The sequence below is a fragment of the Pseudonaja textilis genome, chromosome 9 (assembly GCF_049901715.1).
Source record: "Pseudonaja textilis isolate UNSWEBS1 chromosome 9, rPseTex1.2, whole genome shotgun sequence".
In the NCBI taxonomy this organism is placed as follows: domain Eukaryota; kingdom Metazoa; phylum Chordata; class Lepidosauria; order Squamata; family Elapidae; genus Pseudonaja; species Pseudonaja textilis.
In genome coordinates this window covers 23,449,119-23,470,895 of record NC_141998.1, presented here as the reverse complement: position 1 = coordinate 23,470,895, position 21,777 = coordinate 23,449,119, and the positions used below count along the sequence as shown (strand labels likewise).

The 21,777-nt window shown below is 45.3% G+C and overlaps 1 protein-coding gene and 1 long non-coding RNA gene across 2 annotated transcripts in view; one reads left to right on the top strand and one right to left on the bottom strand.

Moving 5' to 3' along the window:
- LOC148125063 (uncharacterized) overlaps positions 1-21,777 on the bottom strand; it is a 558,115-nt gene that overhangs the window by 277,919 nt on the left and 258,419 nt on the right. The window lies entirely within an intron of this gene.
- The window catches only part of SORL1 (sortilin related receptor 1), an 87,962-nt gene that overhangs the window by 39,336 nt on the left and 26,849 nt on the right, over positions 1-21,777 (top strand). Inside the window, exons 15-31 of the mRNA XM_087939151.1 lie at positions 221-349; positions 1,100-1,185; positions 2,367-2,539; positions 4,015-4,146; positions 4,284-4,375; positions 5,036-5,282; positions 6,204-6,342; positions 6,844-7,017; positions 9,100-9,213; positions 9,783-9,905; positions 11,339-11,458; positions 15,852-15,977; positions 16,898-17,005; positions 17,954-18,085; positions 18,166-18,297; positions 19,398-19,532; positions 21,181-21,336. Coding sequence (XP_087795277.1) covers positions 221-349; positions 1,100-1,185; positions 2,367-2,539; positions 4,015-4,146; positions 4,284-4,375; positions 5,036-5,282; positions 6,204-6,342; positions 6,844-7,017; positions 9,100-9,213; positions 9,783-9,905; positions 11,339-11,458; positions 15,852-15,977; positions 16,898-17,005; positions 17,954-18,085; positions 18,166-18,297; positions 19,398-19,532; positions 21,181-21,336 — 2,318 coding nt within the window. The remainder of the gene's footprint in view (positions 1-220; positions 350-1,099; positions 1,186-2,366; positions 2,540-4,014; positions 4,147-4,283; positions 4,376-5,035; positions 5,283-6,203; positions 6,343-6,843; positions 7,018-9,099; positions 9,214-9,782; positions 9,906-11,338; positions 11,459-15,851; positions 15,978-16,897; positions 17,006-17,953; positions 18,086-18,165; positions 18,298-19,397; positions 19,533-21,180; positions 21,337-21,777) is intronic.

Here is a 21,777-nt window from a genome sequence, read left to right as displayed (position 1 = left end):
TCCAAATTCCCTCTCTCTTGGCTCCATACTTCTTAAAATTGCCAAAAGTTGAGAAACTCTACCTTGGAAGTTCTCTGTATGATAATCCAATTTAACCGGTTGCAATTCCTGAATTCTTGATTTTCTAAGATTTGAAACCAAATTCTCCGCAACAAGAACAACAACTGGAAGAAATATTATATTTTGCTTTGCTCTTTTTCTTTAAACTTCTCCCATTTAGCGATTTTGGTTTCAAACTAAGTGAGGACCTGTCGTTAGAAGTTTGCATTCCGGATCCCGAGTTTGCTGGAAAACTTTTCTCGCCTCCTGTGTTGTGCCCTGTTGGATCAACCTACAAAAAAACACGAGGGTAGGTTGCGAGATTTACCGACTACAAGATTTATCAAGCTCCTTTGCAAAGCTTTTTGGAGGGAGGCGGAAATAGAAATTTAAATATACGGTTGTGTCCTAAAAGAGGAACGATTGACTGAGATGAAGAGAACTGGATGTTACAAACTGTTTGCATAGTTTTATCTGAGGAGTAGGCAATCCTGTGCATCACAGACAATTAAATAAATTAAACATCGTAAAAGAATTAAAAAACACTATAAAACAATAAACCGTTTCCTGATAGTGCAGTCAAGACCAAGATGAGAATTGAAGTCGAAACAGTATATAGAACATCCAACAATCTAGATAGCTGATTAAAAGAGCTTCTGTAGAGGAAAGGATAAGGTTGGGGGAGTAGGAGGATTTTAGGCTTTACTTAAACTTCTCAGAAAAGCAGCTATTAAATTTGCAATTATCTGTTATTCAGTGTGTCCAGAGAGAGAAATATCTGCCTCTATTCAGGATCGAACTCACAGCCTCCTGATTGTGAGGCAAGAGTTCCACCTCTAAGCCACCGCACCACTCCAATGCAATCAATTAATATATTACCTGCAATTTTTTTTGTAGTGTTTCAGATGCATTGCCCTCCAAAATCCAAACACTTGCAGAAAATAATTTGTCATCTGCGTAGGTTAAAGTAGCATGTTCCCAGTGCTGTTAACTTGATAGGGGCACTTGGGTTACAACTGTGTGTGTCTCTGACAAAACACTCTTGTTTTATTGATGTTAGTTACCGCAAGATATCCGGCGACACATGTTCTGGAGGTGACGTAGAGGCCCGGTTAGAAGGGGAAACGGTTCCCTGTCCATTAGCAGGTAAGCCAAGGAGGGGTAGAGGAAGTTGTTGCAAAAACGGTACGGTCAAAGTTGTGAGATTTGCAGATCAGGAAGATAAAGTCTGCCTCGTGTTAATCTTGACTCCTGGTAACTAATGAACACACGCTTAATTCTTTTGAGAGCAGCCCAAATGGACCAGGTTTTGCTGCTTGGTAAGACAGTAGCTTTGATGAAACGATTGGAAAATATCTACTTCCATTCCTAGTATGATTTGATTGCTTATTGTACCCTATGACTATTATTAAGTGTTGTACCTGTTGATTCTTGACTCTTGAATGTCTCTTTTCTTTTATGTACACTGAGAGCATTTGCACCAAGACAAAATTCCTTGTGTGTCCAATCACACTTGGCCAATAAAGAATTCTATTCTATTCTTTATTCTGTTCTATTCTTTATTCTATTCTATTCTACTACAGCATTGTTCAGGCAATATTTTAAAAAATAAAATTATTTGAAATAAAAGGGACTTAAAATTGGCCAACGCTGGGAAGGATGGGAAGTTTCCATCTTTTCTTTAAATTCACCACAATGTAAAAAAGATGTTGAGATTCTAACGAGAGTGCAGAGAAGAGCAACTAAGATGATTAAGGGACTGGAGGCTAAAACTTATAAAGAACCATTGCTGGAATTGGGTATGTCGAGTCTGATGAAAAGAAGGACTTAGGGGGTGATATGATAGCAGTCTTCAAGTATCTCAGAGGTTGCCCCAAAGAAGAGGGAGTCAAGCTATTCTCCAAAGCACCTGAAGGCAGGACAAAAAGCAATGGGTGGAAACTAATCAAGGAGAGAAGCAACCTAGAACTAAGAAAAAATGCCTGGGGTGTTAGAACAATTAATCAGTGGAACAACTTGTTGTAAATGCTCCAACAATGGAAGTTTTTAAGAAGAGATTGGATAACCATTTGTCTAAATAAAAATACATAGTTGGCGGTGAAAAACGGGGACTTTGCAATATGGCATACATTTTTTAAAAAAGTTCATTGGATTGTGCTTAAATCTGAGCCTTCTTTGGAGGAAAATCAAGACATTTCAGTCTTGACATCATCTAGGAAAGATGCTATAGAACCAGAGTGCTTACAGTCATCCCTTGCCGATGTTTGAGCTTAGCTCCTTGCCAAATGTCAAATCCCTACTTCATTCCTTGGCTGATTTCTTTGCAGAGGAAAATGAGTTCATCTTGTATTCAACAAGGTATTCCATCCACCGGTACGATCTCTCATCTGGACTGACTGAAGATTTGCCTTTGACGGGGCTGCGTGGGGCGGTGGCCCTCGACTTCGATTACACTCACAACTGCCTCTACTGGGCTGACGTGACTCTTGAAATTATCCAGGTTAGTGACTTCTTTGTGCTGTCCCTTGATGCGAGCCAGATAACAGATAATCGGAGTTGGAAGGGACCTTATAGGTCATCTAGAACCGGTTGAATACCACCTCTGGAACAGTCTTTTTTGTGGGGGGGAACAGTCTATTTTGAACCTTTTAAGTTCGAAACAAGACAGGACACGTCTTTCTGAGGTCGGAACAAAATTCTCGAGGCCTTTTTGTGACTTGTTGCGGTGTAACCGAGGAAGGCTGTGACTCTCCAGGGCTGTTTGGTTCCAGATTTTTGATTTTTTTTTTCCCCTGAAGCGAGGAAATTCTGTGCCAAGGGGAAAATCGGTACACCTGCCTTTTTAAGAGAGTGGAGATCATGGTTAGTTGTGGCAGCTTGGGGCTGATCAAATGACAGAAAGAAAAGAAGATTGATGGAGCAGGAAATTAAGCCTTCTGTTTTCAGAACATGGCTTCAGTGTTGATGGGGTTTGAGTCCCGGTGGGTTTGGGGAGCAGCTCAAAGTCACTTACTCAGGTTCTACTGAGAGAGAAAAAAAACGTTTTGGGGAAATCTTGGGAATGCATTACTTTAGCTTGTTTCTCCAGCTGGAATAAACCCCTCAGGTCTCAGATTTGCCAGCATCTCTACTTCCTCCAAAGATACTTCCTCCAAAGATCTTGTGTATCCTCTTTGAATGGGGTGGTAGAGAAAAAGTGGGATATAAAGTATAATGTGGGTGTTTGTTACTTGTTGAAGTTGACCCAGAAGGAAGGTCTGTGATGGCATACCTATGGCACACGTGCCACAAGTGGCACGCAGAGCCATTTGTGCCGACATGCGAGCCGCAGGCAAACTTACCTCACTGCACATGCGCAAGTCTCCCAGCTGATTTTGGGCTGATTTGAGGCCTTTTTCGGGCTCCCAGAGGCTTGAGGAAAGCTTCTGCAGCCTTTGCAGGGTGAAAAATAGGCCCATTTCACCACTTCCTGTATTTCCGGAAATACCAGAAGTGACAAAACAGGCCTATTTTTTGGCCTGCAAAGGCTGCAGAAGCTTTCCTCAAGCCTCTGGGAGGCCGAAAAAGGCCTCAAACTGACCCAAAATCAGCTGGGAGGTGCAGTGCAGGTAAGGGGACGGTGGAGGAGGGATAGCGCGCACATTCCCTTCTGGGTGCTGGCACTTGAGCATGAGCGCATGCAAGCACATGCACAATTTTTGGCACAGGAGCCCCCAAAGGTTAGCCACCATTAACCTAGGTGCTCCCTCTTCTAAGATGACCACCACTAATGGCTGGAAGTTCTAGGCCAGGTGTGTCCAAACTTAGAAACTTTAAGGCTTGTGGATTTATGGGCTTCAGCTTGCAGAATTCCCCAGCCAACACCTGTTCTATGAGATGCAGTCTTAAGGCTACCATGCCAGTGAATGTTCTCCATCATTTCTTCTCGCACTGCTCTCCTTAGCTTCCCTAATGGCTTTGATCCATTATTTTCAGCGTCTCTGTCTCAACGGAAGTTCTGGGCAGGAAGTTATCATCGGCACCGGCCTGGAGACAGTCGAAGCATTGGTCTTTGAGTCCATCAGTCAACTGCTTTACTGGGTGAATGCTGGCATCCCCAAAATCGAGGTACGCCGCCTTCTGTTTGTAGGAAAGAAGCCCAACAACTCCAGAAGGAGGCCTATCACTCAAGTGCTTCCTGCTAGTTCAGTAGCAAGAGTAGCCTGGTGGAATCATTGTTCTCCCATTTGTGGTCTTTCACGCAGGTCGCCAACCCAGATGGGGACTTGCGTCTTACCATTTTAAATGCCTCAGTGCTTGAGCGTCCCCGAGCCCTAACTCTGGTGCCCAAAGAAGGGTAAGTAGGAAGCCTCCTATCGCTTGATTTTGTTTGTGTTCTCTCTGGAGTCAAAGGGCTTGCAACCCGGACGCCAAAGCAACCATCCAGAAAGCCGAATCTCACACCTTGAGATGCCTCTGGGTCAGGGGTGGGATTCTACTGGTTTGGACTGGTTTGCGTGAACCGGATGTTAAATTTGCATCTGGTTCGCTGAACTGGTATTTGAACTGACCGGCTGGCCCGCCCTGCCCTGCCCCCCCAGGAATCTCCATGCGGCCCATTTTTGATGCAGGTAAATGCAGGGTCTGTGCAGAAGCTCTAGGAGGGGAAAAAAATGGCCTTCTAGAAGTCCAGAAACAGGCCTGTTTCCTGTTTCTGGAAGGCCTCCAGAGCCCAGAGAGGCCATTTTCACCCTCCCAGAGGCCCAAGGGAAGCCTCTGGACTCTTGGGAAGGCGAAAAACAGCCCTCCCAGAAGATCCAGTAGGCCACGCCACCCATGGCCACGCCCGCCCAACAACTGGGCAGTGAACTGGTTGCTGGGATTTTTGAATCTCACCCTGGTCTGGGTTGAAACATTCCATGAACTAATCAAGAGGATGGCATTCAATCCTAGTTCTGGCTTGACTCAGGCGTCATGTTTTTCTTTACCTCTTGTTGGTTATGACTTCTATTCCCAGACTGATGTTCTGGACAGATTGGGGGGATTCCCGGCCTGGTATTTATCGAAGTGAAATGGATGGCTCCTCTGCTACTTGCATTGTCTCCGAGGGCGTCAAGTGGCCAAATGGAATTTCGGCAGATGATCGTTGGATCTACTGGACGGAGGCCTACATGGACAGGATCGAGCGGGTCGACTTCAACGGCATGCAGAGATCAGTGATCTTGGATAGTCTTCCTCATCCCTATGCCATTGCTGTGTTTAAGGTACTCTTCTGGATGGAACATCTATGATAGAGTAGGCATTATTAAGCTAGATTCCTCTATGTAAAGCAGGCACCATCCATCTAGAATCCTCTACGATAGAGCAGATATTGTCAATCTAGAACCCTCTATGATGGATTGGGCATCATCCATCTAGAACCCTTTATGATAGAGTGGGCATTATAAATCTAGAACCCTCTGTGATAGAGGAGGTGTTATCAATCTAGAACCCTCTATGATAGCATGGGCATTATCGATCTAGAACCATCTATGATAGAGCGGCCACCATCAATCTAAAACCCTCTATGATAGAGCGGGCACAATCTATAATAGAATAGACCCAATCAATCTAGAACCCTCTAGGTGTTAAAAAGAACTGTGTTTAACTCCCAGGGGCTTTATGGACAAATCCAGTAGGATGAAAATTTTGGTGCTCTTTCTATGACTTTTTATAATTTCCTAATTTAATCTACAGTCCTTGGATTTCTAATATTTTTTTTCATCCAAGTCCTAACCAACCTTACCTTGCTTAGCTTCCCAGCTCAGACAAATTTGACCAAGCACATTAGACTTCAATACCCATAATATCCAGGCAGCTTGTTATTAGTTCTCGGAATCGGTATGAATGTGATACAGAGCACAGCTAGCCATCCTGGGTTGTTGCTTGCTTGTACAGATCAAAGAAGGGTTGTTGTGTGCCCTACCATAATTATTTATGTTATGCTTTATAAAGGTATGGTCCTTGGCTTAGTGTTGCATGTGAAGTCAACTTTCATGTGTGTAATATGAATGTGGTAGAGGCTAAATGTTGCAAAGTATTTGCACAATTAGCATGGTTTGGGACTTGCTTGTATGGTTATGTCTTTCATGTCTACCTCTCCAGTGGACGTTTAAAGATGAAAAGGTTTGCTTTGTTTTTCCCAGAATGATATCTATTGGAATGATTGGTCTCAGCTGAGCATTTTTAGAGCCTCCAAGCACAATGGAGCCAGAATGGAGACCTTGGTTGACCATCTCAATAGCGTGATGGACATGAAAATCTTCTACCATGGAAAGACTACAGGTATTTATTGGTCCACTAATGAAAGGAATCAGGGCCCTTTCCTCCCCCGTAAGCCAGGCAACCCACATTGCTCCCTTCCTCATTCCTCCCTGCGTGCCCTAGGATGAAGAGGGGGTGGGCCTGGGTCTTCCTCTGAATTCCCTCTTCCTTGTTCTATCTCTCCCCTGCTCTGCCCAGCCAGACTTTGCCCTTCCCCAGCCTCCTCCACAGCCAACGGAGCCACACTCCCACCCCCTGTCAGCTATTCATCTTCCTCCTCAGATTCAGACACATGACATGGACTTTCTGGGTTCTTTTCATTGAAAACTTTTCAATACTCATCCAAGAAGCTCCTTGGATGAGAAGCGGAGCGTTTTCAAATTAAAAAAACCCAAGAAAACCCAGTTGTCTTTTGGAAAAACATATTTGGGACATCTGGAAGGCAACATCTCCTCCTGAAGTTTCATGATGTACATTTCTGCTTCACAAAGTACTTTCTCCCTTCTTCTTTCCTCTGGACAGGGAAGAATGCATGTGCAGACAAGCCATGCAACCTCCTGTGTTTGCCCAGGGCTAACAATAACTATACTTGTCGATGCCCCGATGGAGTCTCCAGCCATGTGCTCCCAACGGGGGAGATGCAATGCGATTGCCCACCCAACTATCACTTGAAGAATGGCACCTGCGTAAAAGAAGGTAAAAGATATACCTGGTTGCTAGAGTGTTAGATAACATCTCAAATTGCATTCTTTTATATTTATTTACTACACGAATTTATGTAGCCACCCAATTCGCACATAGATGACCCCAGGTGGCTTACAACATTTAAAACAATCCACCATGTATTACCTGAATTGTACGGATGCCAGAAAAATGCTTCAATGTGTAGGAATGTAAATGTAACCCTTTATAGCAGGGGTCTTCAGACTTGACAATTTTAAGGCTTGTGGACTTCAACTCCCAGAATTCCTCCTCCAGTCATGTTAGCTCAGGAATTCTGGGAGTTGAAGTCCACAAGTCTTAAAGTTGCCAAGTTTGAAGACCCTTGCTGTAAAGCATCTATATCTTTTCTGTAGAATCACGAGGCAGTTCAGGATCCCGGGAAGTGATGCAGCTGCTTTAAAGAGTAGCCTTGTGTTTCTGCCTGGGCCAAGTAATCCTTTCCAAAGAATTTCTGGATGGTTGCACAGCCTTAATGTACTTTAGGGTGTTCCAGAGAAATGTAAAATTGTTGATGTATAACAGAGGTGTCAAACTCGCGGCCTACAAGCCGGATGTGTCATGCGCTGGCCACGCTCACCCCTGGTTTAGTGAAGAGGGAAAAAAAGTCGTGATACATCACATGATGACAATATGACGACATGAGTTTGACACCCCTGATGTACAACCATTCATGTTGATTCTTGATGGTTTGTTCCTGGACCAAAACATGAATTGGTGTTTGGTCCTGGATAGAGACTGAAATACCGTTGTTCTTGGCAGAAATATTTGGGGAGAGAAAAGTGGCAGAATCCACAAATGCTGGGCCTGAAATTTTCCAACCTGCCCAATTTTAGCTGGCTTGGAGAATTCTGGGAGTTGCAGTCCACCCATCTTAAAATGCCCGAGGTTGAGGAAAAATTGCTCTAGTCAACCATCCCAGTTCCCAGCAACAAAGCTTCCAGAAAAATAGCCTTTGTGGTGAAGATGCTTTACAGCAGCTCTCAATTTTAGCTGGCTGGAGAATTCTGGGAGTGGCAGTCCACCCTTCTTAAAATGCCTGAGGTTGAGAAACATTGTTCTGAACACATCAACTTTGGGAACTGCTGAACACATTGTCTTTGGGAACTGCTATGAAGCTTCTTCAACACAAAGTGTCATGCCCCTGTCAGAGTCTGAATCGGAGGAGGAAGACGAACAGCTGACAGGGAGTGGGAGTGTGGCTCCGTTGACTGTGGAGGAAACTGGGGAAGGGCAAAATCCGGCTGGGCAGAGCAGGAGAGAGGTAGGACAAGGGAGAGGGAGTTCAGAGGAAGACCCAGGCCCACCCCCTCTTCATCCTAGGGCATGCAGGGTGAAACGGAGAAGGGAGCAACGTGAATTGCGTGGCTTACGGGGGAGGAAAGGGCCCTGATTCCCTTCATTAGCTGCAGCTGGGAACACAGTGTATAAAAGAGGAAGCTGCACACAGCAAGTTGTTGGGAGCAAACGTGAACTTATCTTATCAGATAAGAGTTTAAAAGGGGAGAGAGTTTAAAAGAAATGCATGCTGAGTGCGACATCTGTTGAGAACAAACGTGAATTTATCTTGTGTTGACTTTGGTTATCTGCGTTCCTGGCATCCTCCCAACCGGGTTGATTTGCTGCCATTCCTTCATGTCTGGAATTCCTTCTCTTACCCTGCCGGACTAATTACCTCATTTTGCCTTGATTGGACTTATAGTTACAGTTTTTGTTGACAACATTTTGGACTTGATTCTCTGCAGCCAAAGGCTGTTCCTGGGAGAGTTTTTTTTCTCCAGCCCAGAAGGTAACCAGGACATTGGGGGCAAACTTGGAGCTAATAAAGGGACTCCTACTGATTATCTGACTGTGTTGCCTTTGTGCCACGCCCCTTTGGGTCATCGCACAAAGGCTCTTTTTCTGGAAGCCTTCTCGTTGGGAGCTGGGATGGTTGACTAGATGTTGGGTTCATTAAATCCAGGTTGTCTTTTTTCTTCTTTTCTTTTTAATGGTTGTTGAGTTGATTATTTGTGCTGCTTTCCTCCTCTGCCTCTCTCCAATGCCACCGACATCCAGAAAACACCTGCCTCTCCAACCAGTACAGATGCTCAAATGGGAATTGCATTAATAACATTTGGAAATGTGACAATGACAACGATTGCGGGGACATGAGCGATGAAAAGAACTGCCGTAAGTCATGCAGATACTTAGAGGGGTCGGGCAAGGGAGAATTTGCTTCAGTGGATGATCAAAAGAAGCCCCTCTTCAAAGAACCTTAGATAAATCTTGACAAACATCACGTCAACAGCGAAGAAAGAGCTAAGGTTCCCTTTGATTAGGGTGGAATAAGGAGGAAGAACAATTAATGGACTAGATTTCCTCCCAGAGTTGTAGGTGCTTCATTGCTGGAGGTTTTCAGGAAAAGGTTGGAGATTGGACAATTATATGTCCAGGATGATAAAAGGACTCTTGCCTTGAGCAAGAGAGAGTTGGACTAGAATACCTCCAAGGTCCCTTCCAGCCCTGTAATGAAGTGAGGCCCTGAAGCTTCTTCAAAGGTGGAGCTTCGCATTTTGTCCTTCAACCCTTTCCTCCATTATTAGACCTCATGCTGGTCCTACCAAACCTGCCTAAGGGACCTGGTGGCTCTGAAATGAGCCCTGATGGGACGGCTTTAATGTTGATGGTGCTGTTGATGTCTCCCAATGAGATATTGATGGTGTTGGAAGGTCTCTTTTTTTTTCTTTGTGTTACAACAGCAACAACTGTGTGTGATCCTGACACCCAATTCCGTTGCCACGAATCTGGGACCTGCGTCCCTCTGTCCTATAAGTGTGATCTGGAGGATGATTGTGGAGACAGTAGTGACGAGAGCCACTGTGGTAAGCTCAGGAGAAAATCTCTGGGCCTTTGGACATGTCTCAAATGTCTCTCTGTTGCCCTGGATACAGAAGGAGCTTTGCCTAGAGCCGGGGTCGCCAACCTTTTGGACCTCAGGGACCACCAAACTCATTATTTTAAATCCTGCAGACCAATGACCCAGAGAAAATCCCCCCCAAAAGGCTGCAGGAAAATTCCCCACCCCGTTTTCCTACCAATTGATCGTTCTTTATTTGGGATTGCAGGATACTGTCTCCAACTCCATTCGGGGTGCGGGGGAGGGAGAGAGGAGAGAGAGAGAGACTTTTGGCTTCATACAAGGAAAGCAGCAGAAGTCTTTCTTTTCTCTCCCCAAACTCCACCAGAAAAGAGCAGGAGGCCTTGCAGGGTTCCAAAGACTCATTTCTGGCGGAGTTTGGGGGAGAGAAAGAAAGACTTTTGCTGCTTTCCTTGCATGCAGCCAAAAGCAGAAGAAGAAAGAAGCGGAAAGAAGCAGCCCGGTGGCCAGGCCAGGCTCTTGGGGCTAGTGGGGCAAGTTTCCCCCCAGCCCTTCCCCCTTCCCCTCACTACCTCATGTTGTTCACAATGCAAGCCTTGTGTTCCCGCGCAGCCTGGATTAATTGCTTTGGGGGTGACATTTCTTTGCCAACCATCAAATTTTTCTCGCGGACCACCAGTGGTCCCCAGCCCACTGGTTGGCGACCACTGGACTAGATGGTTGATCCTACACCTAGCATGCTGGGGATTTATAGTTTGGCAGTTGGTGCCCCCATAGGAAACAGGCAAGAAGAACTATGTCCAAACGTGACCCATTTGTAAACTCCAGATGAAACTCCTACAATGGTGGATTTTATATCTGCTGCTAGATTTTGTGACAGTGTTACTTGGGTGGATGCCAAACATCTGGATGAGGAGGAAGGCTTGTGCAAGGTGAAGAAAGGAGGAGAGCCACCTCATTGCGGAGAGAGCCACCTTATCTGGCATTTCTCTCCACCAGTTGACTCCAGTGAGGTGTTGTGACCTGTTGTCTAAAGCACAACCATGTCTTTCTTTCTTTCTTTCTTTCTTTCTTTCTTTCTTTCTTTCTTTCTTTCTTTCTTTCTTTCTTTCTTTCTTTCTTTCTTTCTTTCTTTCTTTCTTTCTTTCTTTCTTTCTTTCTTTCTTTCTTTCTTTCTTTCTCTTTCTTTCCAGAAAGGATGTTGTTCTAGAAAGCCTGTTGGGATGGGATGGAATAGGATGAGGGACTAAAGAGGAATTGATTAGGTCCTTCCTTCAGACTCAGGCAGTTGCACACGAGTTAATCTATGGTTTAATTCAATCAATCATGATTATACAAACCATAGTGCATTGTGCGAGGCTCAGTTAGAGTCAGCCTATTGGATAGTGAGATATACGCTAAGTTTCCACCTGCACCATTTTGTCCTGCGATTTTCAGAAGCCCACCAGTGTCAGAATGACGAGTTCAGCTGCAATTCGGGGATGTGTATCCGTCTCTCATGGAAATGCGACGGTGACAACGACTGTCGGGATTGGTCTGACGAAGCGAACTGCACAGGTGAGCAATATCTCTCTGTCTCTCTCTTCCTCTCTTTCTCTCTCTCCTCCTCCTTCTCCTCCTCCTCCTCCTCCTCCTCCTCTCTCTCTCTCTCACTCAATGAAAGGATTAAGCTGTTAGTAGTTGTTCTTCAGTAGATAACATCTGGTGCAAATATAAACAGCTTTCTTGGAATTTGCTTTATAACAGGATACACCTGGTGTATGTGGGATGCATCTCATCTTATAATACATTGTGCAGCTAGTTTTATAACGTGAGGCACAAAGGTGTGCTTCCCTACTACTCCATTATCCATTTGATGGCAGTACTGCAGAACATCAAAAATGACATCCTGGCTTGGTTTACATAATTTATTTCTTTATTGGTATACTGCCTTTATTATTTTTTAAAACTAATGGAAGGCAGTGAACATATCCAACACACCTTCCTCCTTCTGTTTCTCCCCCCAAGAATAATCCTGTCTGGTGGGTTGGGTGAGAAAGAATGAATGGCCCCAAATCACCCAGCTGGCTTTAACACCCGAGGCAGGACTAGAACTCTTTGTCTCCTGGTGATTGGCCTAAAGTCATCTGACTGGCATTCGTGCTTAAGATGGGACTAGAACTCATAGTCTTTTGATGATTGGCCCAAAGGCACCCAGCTGGCTTTCATGCCTAGGGCAGGACTAGAGCTTACCATCTCCTGGTTTCTACCTTGGTGCCTTAACCAATAGACCAAACTGGCTCTCTCTCTATGTATAGCTATTGGGTCTGGTGCTCTTTTAGGGATGAAAACGAAGAGTTTGAGCTGGTCTCTTCGTTTCCCCTGCTAAAACAGCTCACCTCGCCATTTCTGCCAGCTTTAAACCAATCTTTTAATGCTGGCTTATTCATTTAATTACCTCCCATAGAGGTTGATTCTCCTCATCCCCTCCTTTGGATGGGGGCTAAGCAGTGGTGGGATTCAAGAAATGTTACTACTGGTTCTATGGGCGTGGCTGTGATGACCCGTAGTCTCTCAAAATAACCCCAAACCCAAAACATATATTAAAGTTCGGTAAGGCCTTCAACTTAACTTCACTGTTTTATTAGGCACAGTTTAAAGTCACAAAAGTAAATAATGAGGCTAACAGAAAACCAAAACAAACTGCATTGATGAGAATTCCAAAGCAAGCCAAGATAACTAATCATAAACTCCAGGCAAATAACCGAGAAAAGTCCATGGGAAGAACGTCAACAAAGATAAACCTCTTTCAAGGTAAACGCTAATTGACTCCAGCAATTCTAACTGCGCAGTTGCAAACTTATATACATAGCTCCCACCTGCAAGCCACGAAGAGGATCATGGTAATCTCCTCTTGAGTAGACCTCGCTTTTCCCTGATCCTCTCCTCCCTGTGTGACCTAGGATGGATAGGGGATGGGCCTGGATCCTCCTCTGACTGCTCAGCTGGCCTCTGCCTTTCCCCAGCCTCCTCCACCACCTCTGGAGCCACACTCCCACTCCCTGTTGGCTGTTCCTCCTCTTCCTCAGAGTCAGTCTCCACCTGGGTCATGACAGTGGCTTGGTGGGCATGGCAGGGGAAGGATACTGTAAAATCCCCATTCCCTCCCACTCCTGGGGAAAGGTTACTGCAAAATCCCCTTCCCTCCTTACCCCACTAACCTGCTTTCCAGCTCCGTTCTCCTGTGCAGGGCAACCAAAGAAGACCCAGCCAATCAGCTGGGACTCGATGGAGGCAGAGAAGAGATGGGGGTGGGGCCAGTCAGAGGTGGGATTGGCCAGTTCTATGAACTACTCAAAATTTCTGCTACCGGTTCTCCAGAACCAGTCAGAACCTGCTGAATACCACCTCTGAGGCTAAAACACTTTTATGGGAGTAAGGAAGATGCCTGGGGTTGTATCTCACACCTTCTGGAATGGCAAACTGATGGGCTCTCTCTAAGGCTCCCAGACTCGCCAATTAGACTCCAGTAATGTCCCACTTTATGGCGCGCCCTTGTTTGCCTGCCAACTCTGACAGTTTCTAAAATAGAGCAATTGGTAGTCAAGTAGCATGAACATTCCTGTGCTGATTTTTCTTTGTGCCTGGATAAGAAACCCTTCCAAAAAAAAAAAGAAAAAAAGCCAGCTTGGTTTAATCTTATATTCTTAAGATCTGGCTTGAAATGACTCTGGAGTTATTTTTAAAAGGGTTCCTCTCTCAGCTCAGGTATGACACTTCCTGGAAAATAATTAGTTTTCACAGTGAATACTTAATAGAACATCCACTTCAGAAGCGCATAATAGATTAGAATGTTATAGAAACATGTCAATCTTTCCTGCTGGCACAAGGAACAGAGAACTTAGCTAGGATGGTGAACTTGATTTTCCTTCTTGGTATAAACAGAACTCAAATATATAAGGAAGCTAAGATGGAAATGCCAGAGCCGCCTAAAAAACTATTGCGAACTATGTATTATTTTGTGCTTCCAAGTTTGTATTGCCAGCAAAACCAAAGGTTCTTTAAGGCAATGGTGTCCAATCTTGGCATTTTTCAGACTTGTGGACTTCAAATCCCAGAATCTCCCCATCTTAAAAGTTGCCAAGATTGGACAGCCTTGCTTTAAAGTTTGTGGGGCTGCATTTCTCTATTAAAAAGAGAGAGAGAGAAAGTAGCAGCATTATGTGTCTTTAGCATCAGGTTTTGGACAAAACGGGCGTTCAGAAAAATGCAGGGGGTTGTGAAAAAGCACAGCAATATATTTCACTGATCAGAATTGCGTAAATGTGAAAATTTTAAACCCCATCCATGGATGCAGGGCAGAGAGAGAGAGAGAGAAAAAAAAAACCCTTCTTTTCTTTGCAAAAGGCATCAGTTAGTGGTGGAATTTACAGCCACAAATATGTTTTGACTGCTGGTTTGAGGAGAAGGTTTGGACAAGCGGAGGAAGAAGGGTTTGCCAGGGGCTGTTTGCACTTTTAAGCGAAGATCAAAGCCAGCTTCCTAAGTCTTGGGAAACACCGCAAGGCGATGTCACTTCCTAGCTTTTCTCGTGAATTTTCCTATGGTTGATCCTGCCTGACAGGCTGAGCCGGTCAGCTTGACCTGATCCAATACAGCAGTGTGTGTGTGTGTGTGTGTGTGTATTCTTGTTACCCAACAGCGTGAAAGACGGTCATTTCAAGCATTTAAGATAGCTCAGCAATGCCCGTTCGATGTTCTTTCTCCCGACTGCTGGTGGCCTAGAGTTATCTTTAGCTTGGTTGCATTCACACAACAGATTACCCTGGGTGACTGAATTAACTCCTATTTGAAGTCTGGGCTGGACGACTGATCCCTGGCTTGGCAGGGTCACTGGAGACTGTGTGTAGCCTGAAAGGGGTTGTCATCTTGATTTCCACATTCTCTCCTCCCCATTCCTTCCTTTCCCCCCTCCCAATTTGGTCCCTCCATGCTGATAAGTCAACACTGATAAATAGCAATCGTGCTTAGACTTACATACCACAGTGCTTTCCAGCCCTCCCTAAGCGGTTTACAGAGTCAGCATATTGTCCCCCCCACAACAATCTGGGTCCTCATTTTACCGACCTCGGAAGGATGGAAGGCTGAGTCAACCTTGAGCCTGGTGAGATTCGAACTGCCAAATTGCAGTTAGCCGGCAGTCAGCAGAAGTAGCCTGCAGTACTACACTCTAACCATTGCATTACCACAGCTCTAACCCTAACTCTAATTCTAACCCTGATGATTGAGATAGATAGATAGATAGATAAATAGATAGATAGATAGATAGATAGATGATAGATAGATAGATAGATAGATAGATAGATAGATAGATAGATAGATAGATAGAAATAGCACTTAGACTTATATACCGCTTTATAATGCTTTTTACAGCCCTCTCTAAGCAGTTTACAGAGTCAGCCTCTTGCCCCCAACAATCTGGGTCCTCATTTTACCCACCTCAGAAGGATGGAAGGCTGAATCAACCTTGAGCCAGTCAGGATCGAACTACTGGTGGTTGGCAGAATTAGCCTGCAATACTGCATTCTAGCCACTGTGCCAACACGGAGGGCAGGAGGGAAGGAAAGACTAGCAATAGCCTTTAGACTTATATAACACTTCACAGTACTTTACAGCCCTTTCTAAGCAGTTTACAGCCTATTTGCCCCCATCAATCTGGCTCCTCATTTTACCGACCTCGGAAGGAGGTCAGGCTGAGTCAATCTTGAGCCTCGTGTGATTCGAACTGCCAAATTGCAGTCAGCCGGCAGTCAGCGGAAGTAGCCTGCAATACTGCACTCTGACCAGTGCGCCACCACGGCTCATGATGTTACCTAGTTGGATAATGAAACATCTGCAAGAAAACAACCAAGCTCAGAGAGTGACAAGGATCCTGCAGTAAGTCAACAGTCTGCATTGTGTTGTTTTTTAGCTGTTCATCACACTTGTGAAGCCTCCAGTTTCCGCTGCCAAAACGGGCACTGCATCCCCCAAAGATGGGCTTGTGATGGAGACACTGATTGTCAGGATGGAACGGATGAAGACCCCATCAATTGTGGTAATGGACTTTCTAGATACAGGCAAACTCTAATTCGCTCTGACTTTTATCTTTTTTTTTAACATGGACCATGGTCAAACATCTCCTAGTAAACTAGATCAATTCATCAAAAAGTCTGATGAACTTTTAATAAGATGCTTTATTATATATAGCAAGGCTAAGAGGTGGTTGCAAGAATTCTAGTGTATCAAACGGGAGCACTATTTACACAATCAGTGTTCAAATCTATGGTGCCTCTTCTGTGTCAATGGCTAAAGACATTTCTCTTTTGAATAGATAGGTGAGTAGGTGGAGAGAGGCAGTTTGCATGTCTTTGGTGGTAGCCAGATCTGGTATTCCAGACTTTTGACCATGTGAGAATATCTAAAAGGTTAAATCACAGCAACTGGACCAAAATGTGTTAATCTGAGATGTTTTGTTGCTCCTCCAAGCAATTTCACCATCAAAATAAAAATCAGATAGGCAGAGAGTCGTTGGAACGCTCCAACTCTTACCATATGAACTTCAAGGATTTCTCCCCAAAACGTATGGCGACATGTCAATGAAGTTTCAATCATCCAGGCCAAAAATATCTAAAAAGATTAAATCATGGCAACTGGATCAAAATCGGTCCATTCCAACGTCTCTCTGATCTCTGCCTATCTAAATTTATTTTGACTTAAGAAGTTGCTTGGATGAGCAACAAAAAATCTCAGATTAACAAATTTTGGTCCGGTTGCCATGATTTAAGATATTTTTGGTCTGGATGGTTGAGTCTTCATTGACCATGTGAGAACTAATTTTCAGAGCCTCCTCTTCCTCACCTTCTACCCAGTTCTTCACACTTTGGTAAACCAAAGACATCATCCTAGGTTTGCTGGAAGCCTTGTGTATTTAAAACTTAAGTTTGCTCTCTTTGTTTCTCTTCGTTTGTTTGGCAGAGAAGAAATGCAATGGTTTCCAGTGCTCCGTGGGGACGTGCATCCCTTCTAGTAAGCGATGCAATGGAGCGCAGGACTGCTCCGATGGCTCGGATGAACAACACTGTGGTGAGTGTAACTGGAGTGTGAAAGTTACAGCCAGGGTGACAGTGCGGGTGCTAGGTAGCTAAAATGGAAACAGCAAAGTCACAGAACTGCCCCGGACATTAGAGAACAACTTATAATTAGCATTTGCAATTGATTATTTCACTCTGCATTTACAGGTAGTCCCACAAGAGGGGTGTCAAACTCAATTTCATTGAGGGATGCATCAGAGCTGTGGTTGACCTTGGGCGGGGGGGGGCGGCGGACGGATGTGGCCAACTGGGTGGGTGTGGCCAGCTTGATGCCACTTCCCAAACTGCTGACATGTTCGCACTGGGTAGACTGGGTCAAAGCCACGCTGGCCCGATCTTTCCTCTTCGCATTGGGTAGGCCAAGATGGCTCCATGGGTGATATTCAGCCGGTTCTGGAGAACCAGTAGTGGAAATTTTGGGTAGTTCAGAGAACCGGAAAATCCCACCTCTGACTGGCCCCGCCAACCCCATCTATTCTCTGCCTTCCATTCAGTCCCAGCTGATCGGCTGGGTCTCCTTTGGTTGCCCTGAACAGGAGAACGGAGCTGCAAAGCAGGTTAGTGGGGTGGGGAGGGAATGGGGATTTTGCAATATCCTTCCCCTGCCACGCCCACCAAGCCACACCCAAGAATCCCACCACTGCCCCACAGGCCTTGAGTTTGACACCCTCGTCCTACAACTTACACTGCATTAATTTAGGGACCGTTCTGAAATCACAATAGTACTGGAAAAAAAGAAGAAGTCATATCGCATTTAGGATGGTTGCAGCATTCCTGCGATCCCACGATCAAACTTTGGGCGCTTAGCCAATTGGGCACCTGAAATTGGGGCCTCAGCTGTGATTGTGAGTCAGTTGTACAATTTTCTTTCCCAATGCTTATCCTTCTTTCTCTCCTTCCTCCCAACCTACCAACCTTGCGTTGCTTTGCCACTCTGGAGAATCCCTCTGCACACACTACATGGATTTTATGTGCAAGAACCGGCAACAGTGTCTCCTACGCTCCATGGTGTGCGACGGCACCTTGCATTGCCGTGACGGTTCGGACGAAGATCCTGCGTATGCTGGGTGTTGTAAGTAAAAGTGGCTAGGAAAATTGGATCTCCGGGACGGTGGCATTTCCCTTCCCTAACGAGAGCTGGCTTGCTTGCAGCCCAGGATGCGGAGTTCCACCGTACTTGTGACCAGTTCAGCTTCCAGTGTCAGAATGGCGTGTGTGTCAGCTTGGTGTGGAAATGTGACGGCACCGATGATTGCGGAGATTACTCGGACGAGGCGAACTGTGGTGAGTGGAGAATGTTCCACTCAAAGGAAAGGAGACTTTGTTGTCCAAGCAAGAGTGGTGTGGTGGCCTTAGAAGTGGAGCTTGAGCTCACAGGAAGCTGTGGGTTCGATCCTAGGTAGAGGCAGATATTTCTCTTTCTGGATATGATGAGAATGTATCTGCTGAAAAGAACCTCCGCATTGGCAATAGGAAAGGCATCCGGCCAGTAAACACTCTGCTACATTTGGTTGCCCAGACTCCAACCCACGAGGGATTATGGGGTGTTAAAAGAAGATAATGATGATTGTCCAAGTGACATAATCTATATACTGATAGTCCTTGACTTGTAACAGTTTGTTAGTGATCATTCAAAGTTACAGTGGAATTGAAAAAAGGGATTTATGACTGTTTTTCACAGTTACAACCTAGCAGCACCCCCATGGTCATGTGATCAAAATTCAGATGTTTGGCCACTGTTTCATATTTATGACAATTGCAGTGTCCTGGGGTCACATGATTCCTTCTGTGAACTTCTGACAAGCCAAGTCAATGGGCAAGCCAGATTCCGGGTTACTGACTTATCCACTTATGCGGTGATTTATGTAACCAATGAGGCAAGAAAGGCCATGAAATAGGGCAAAACTCAATATGTGTCTCACTTAACAACAGAAATTTTGGGCTCAATTGTGGTCGTAAGTCAAGGACTACCTATAATGACATCAGTTTCATGGAAGATACCATTCTGATGTCGCTGGGGTTACTAGCCAGTGCTTTCCCCTCCCATTTTAGTTTGGTTTTAGTTTAGTCTTGCAAGGAAAACGCCCTTTTCTTTCCCTTGTCTCAACTTAGGAAAGTTACACGCAACTTTTCAGAAGGGGAATAATGTTAGCTGGCGAGTCATTGAACAGCCATAGCGATTCGCTTAACAACTGTGGTGAAAAGGTTGTAAAAGTTGGTGTGGCTCCCTTAACATCCATCCTGCTTAGCGGCAGGAATTCTGGTCCCGATCGTGGTTACGTTCAAGACCATCTGTACATTCTTACCTTTAAAAAAAAAGCTGGTTTGTATATCCTCGGCATTGAAGGGGATGAAAACTAAATGGCTTCTTTTGTCCTGGCTAGAAAACCCAACCGAAGCCCCCAGCTGTTCTCGGTATTACCAGTTCCAGTGCGATAACGGGCATTGCATCCCGAACCGATGGAAATGTGACCAAGAAAATGACTGCGGAGATTGGTCGGATGAGAAGTCGTGCGGAGGTAAGAGCGAGCCCGTTTTTTCCAGTTAACTCACAGTTGGTTCTCTGAGGCCCCGGAATCAGGAACTATGTGTTCTGACCCAGCCAGTTCCCCAAACACGACAAACCCTCTGAGAAGTTAACTCAAAAGATTCCTTTATTAGGAATGCCAACAACCCTGGCAAAAGGTTCTCTGCCATAACTATTCATCTCCAGCTCCTCCCTTTTATCCCCAGAGCTAGGGTGGAGTTTCATTAGCAGTGGTGGCCCTTCCGTCCCAAGGACCGGCCCATAGATTTCCACTGCTCTCCTCTCCTCTGCCTTCTGCACAATTCTGTGTCAGGCACTGGACCCAGCTGTTCCTCCTCTTCCTTATCAGCCACCTCCAGACCTCTCTCTCTCTTTCTCTCCCTCCCTTCCTCTCCCTCTCCCCCTCCCTCCCTCCCACCTCCATTCCCTCCTCTGATTTGGCTGCTGGAGGGGTCGGCAGCCGACAGGCCACAACACTATCTTTTTGCAGATGCAGACTAAAATCGCATTTGTCTTTTTGGCTGCGGCATCACGTGATTCACTTATATTTTGGTTCGTGTGAATGACTGTTTGAAAAACCATTGCATTCCACCGGCAATCTGTCGGGATCCTTTTGGATTTTATTTCTCTGCTTTGTAATACTGGCTTTATTTCATTGCAAGTTTGATAAAAAAAAATTCCTTCCATCTCCAAACTTGTCCACCAGCATGAAAAATTCTGGGAGATAAAAGCCACAGGCTGCCAAATTTGGTGCCCCCTGAGCTAAGTTTTGAATAAATTGGAAGCCAACAGGATCAGGACCAAAATTTGTGCCATCCTATTTGCTATCCCAGACAGGTGAAGTAATTACCTGCTGATTGGCTGTAGCCTTATTTTTTGGGAACAGCAGTCTGTGCAAAGACCCCAGCAGAAGCAATCTTTGTCAGTGTTCCAGAAAACCTCCACTCCAACCAATAACTCAGAGACAAGAATCTTCTCAAAAGTTCTGTTTTAATTGGCCCATCTGGGGAATCCCGAATCTGAAAGTTCCGGGCTTCCTTGCAATAAGTAAAAACTACAAATCTACCCCCTGCACCCATCATCGCATCACATGGCCCAATCGCCATCCATCCCAAGTTAAGACTTCCTCTCACTTATGCACAAAATAACACGACCTTGAATTAGAAAAAGAATGTTGTTATGTCTAACTACGTATACTCCAAGAAATTCCCCCCTCCTCTTTTCCCAGGCTCAAAATGTGGCAGTGTGGGAGCATCTGGTCTCAAGATGGCTTCCAAAACTGACAGTCTTCTCAACCGTACTTTGGGGACAATATTGGGGAAATAATATTATGATGAATCTCAGTGTCTTGCTTTGACTGGACAGCTTTTGGGGAAAGGGACACTAATCTAGATGGTTTAAGTCAGGGATGGGCAATTATGGCCCCTTTACAATCTGTGGACTTCAACTCCCAGAATTCCCGAAGCAACCATGAAGGCTGGGGAATTCTGGGTGTTAAAGTCCACAGGTCTTAAAGTTGTGAAGTTTAGAGACCCTGACTATACAACAATGAATCAGCATTCTTGGAATCCCCGTAGTCTCTCTTTCTTGACTGGCTCACTTTGAGGTTCTACTCTGAAATTGTTCTGGTTGGAATCTAGGCTCTGCAGTGATCCCTATCACCACTACAACTCCTGCCACATGTGGCCCAAATCACTTCCGGTGTAATAGCGGGACGTGCATCATGAACAGCTGGGTTTGCGATGGATATCGAGACTGTGCCGATGGATCCGACGAGGAGGCCTGCCCCACCGCACGTAAGGCACCCTGCTTTTTAATGCTTGACCCTTTCACCGATTTCTAGACATCAGTTTTGGTGGGCTGGGCAAGAAAAGGAGGTGAAATGACCTCACACTGCTGTGCAAATGACACAGATTGCATCATTCGTGTGCCTTGCATTGCACAACATGACATGTTACACGAGTGCCAGATGGAGAAAGCCTAAGACAGTGGTGGCTAACCTTTTTGGGCTCCTGTGCCAAAAATTGAGCATGCGCTTGCATGCTCGCACTCGTGTGCCAGCACCCAGAAGGCCATGTGCGGGCCCCACCTCTCCTACACATGCACACGTAATCCCTCCCACCCACCGCTGCCCCCTTACTTGCACTGCGCCTCACAACTGATTTTCGGCTGGTTTGAGGCCTTTTTCGGCCTCCCAGAGGCTTGAGGAAGGCTTTTGTAGGCCGAAAACTAGCCCC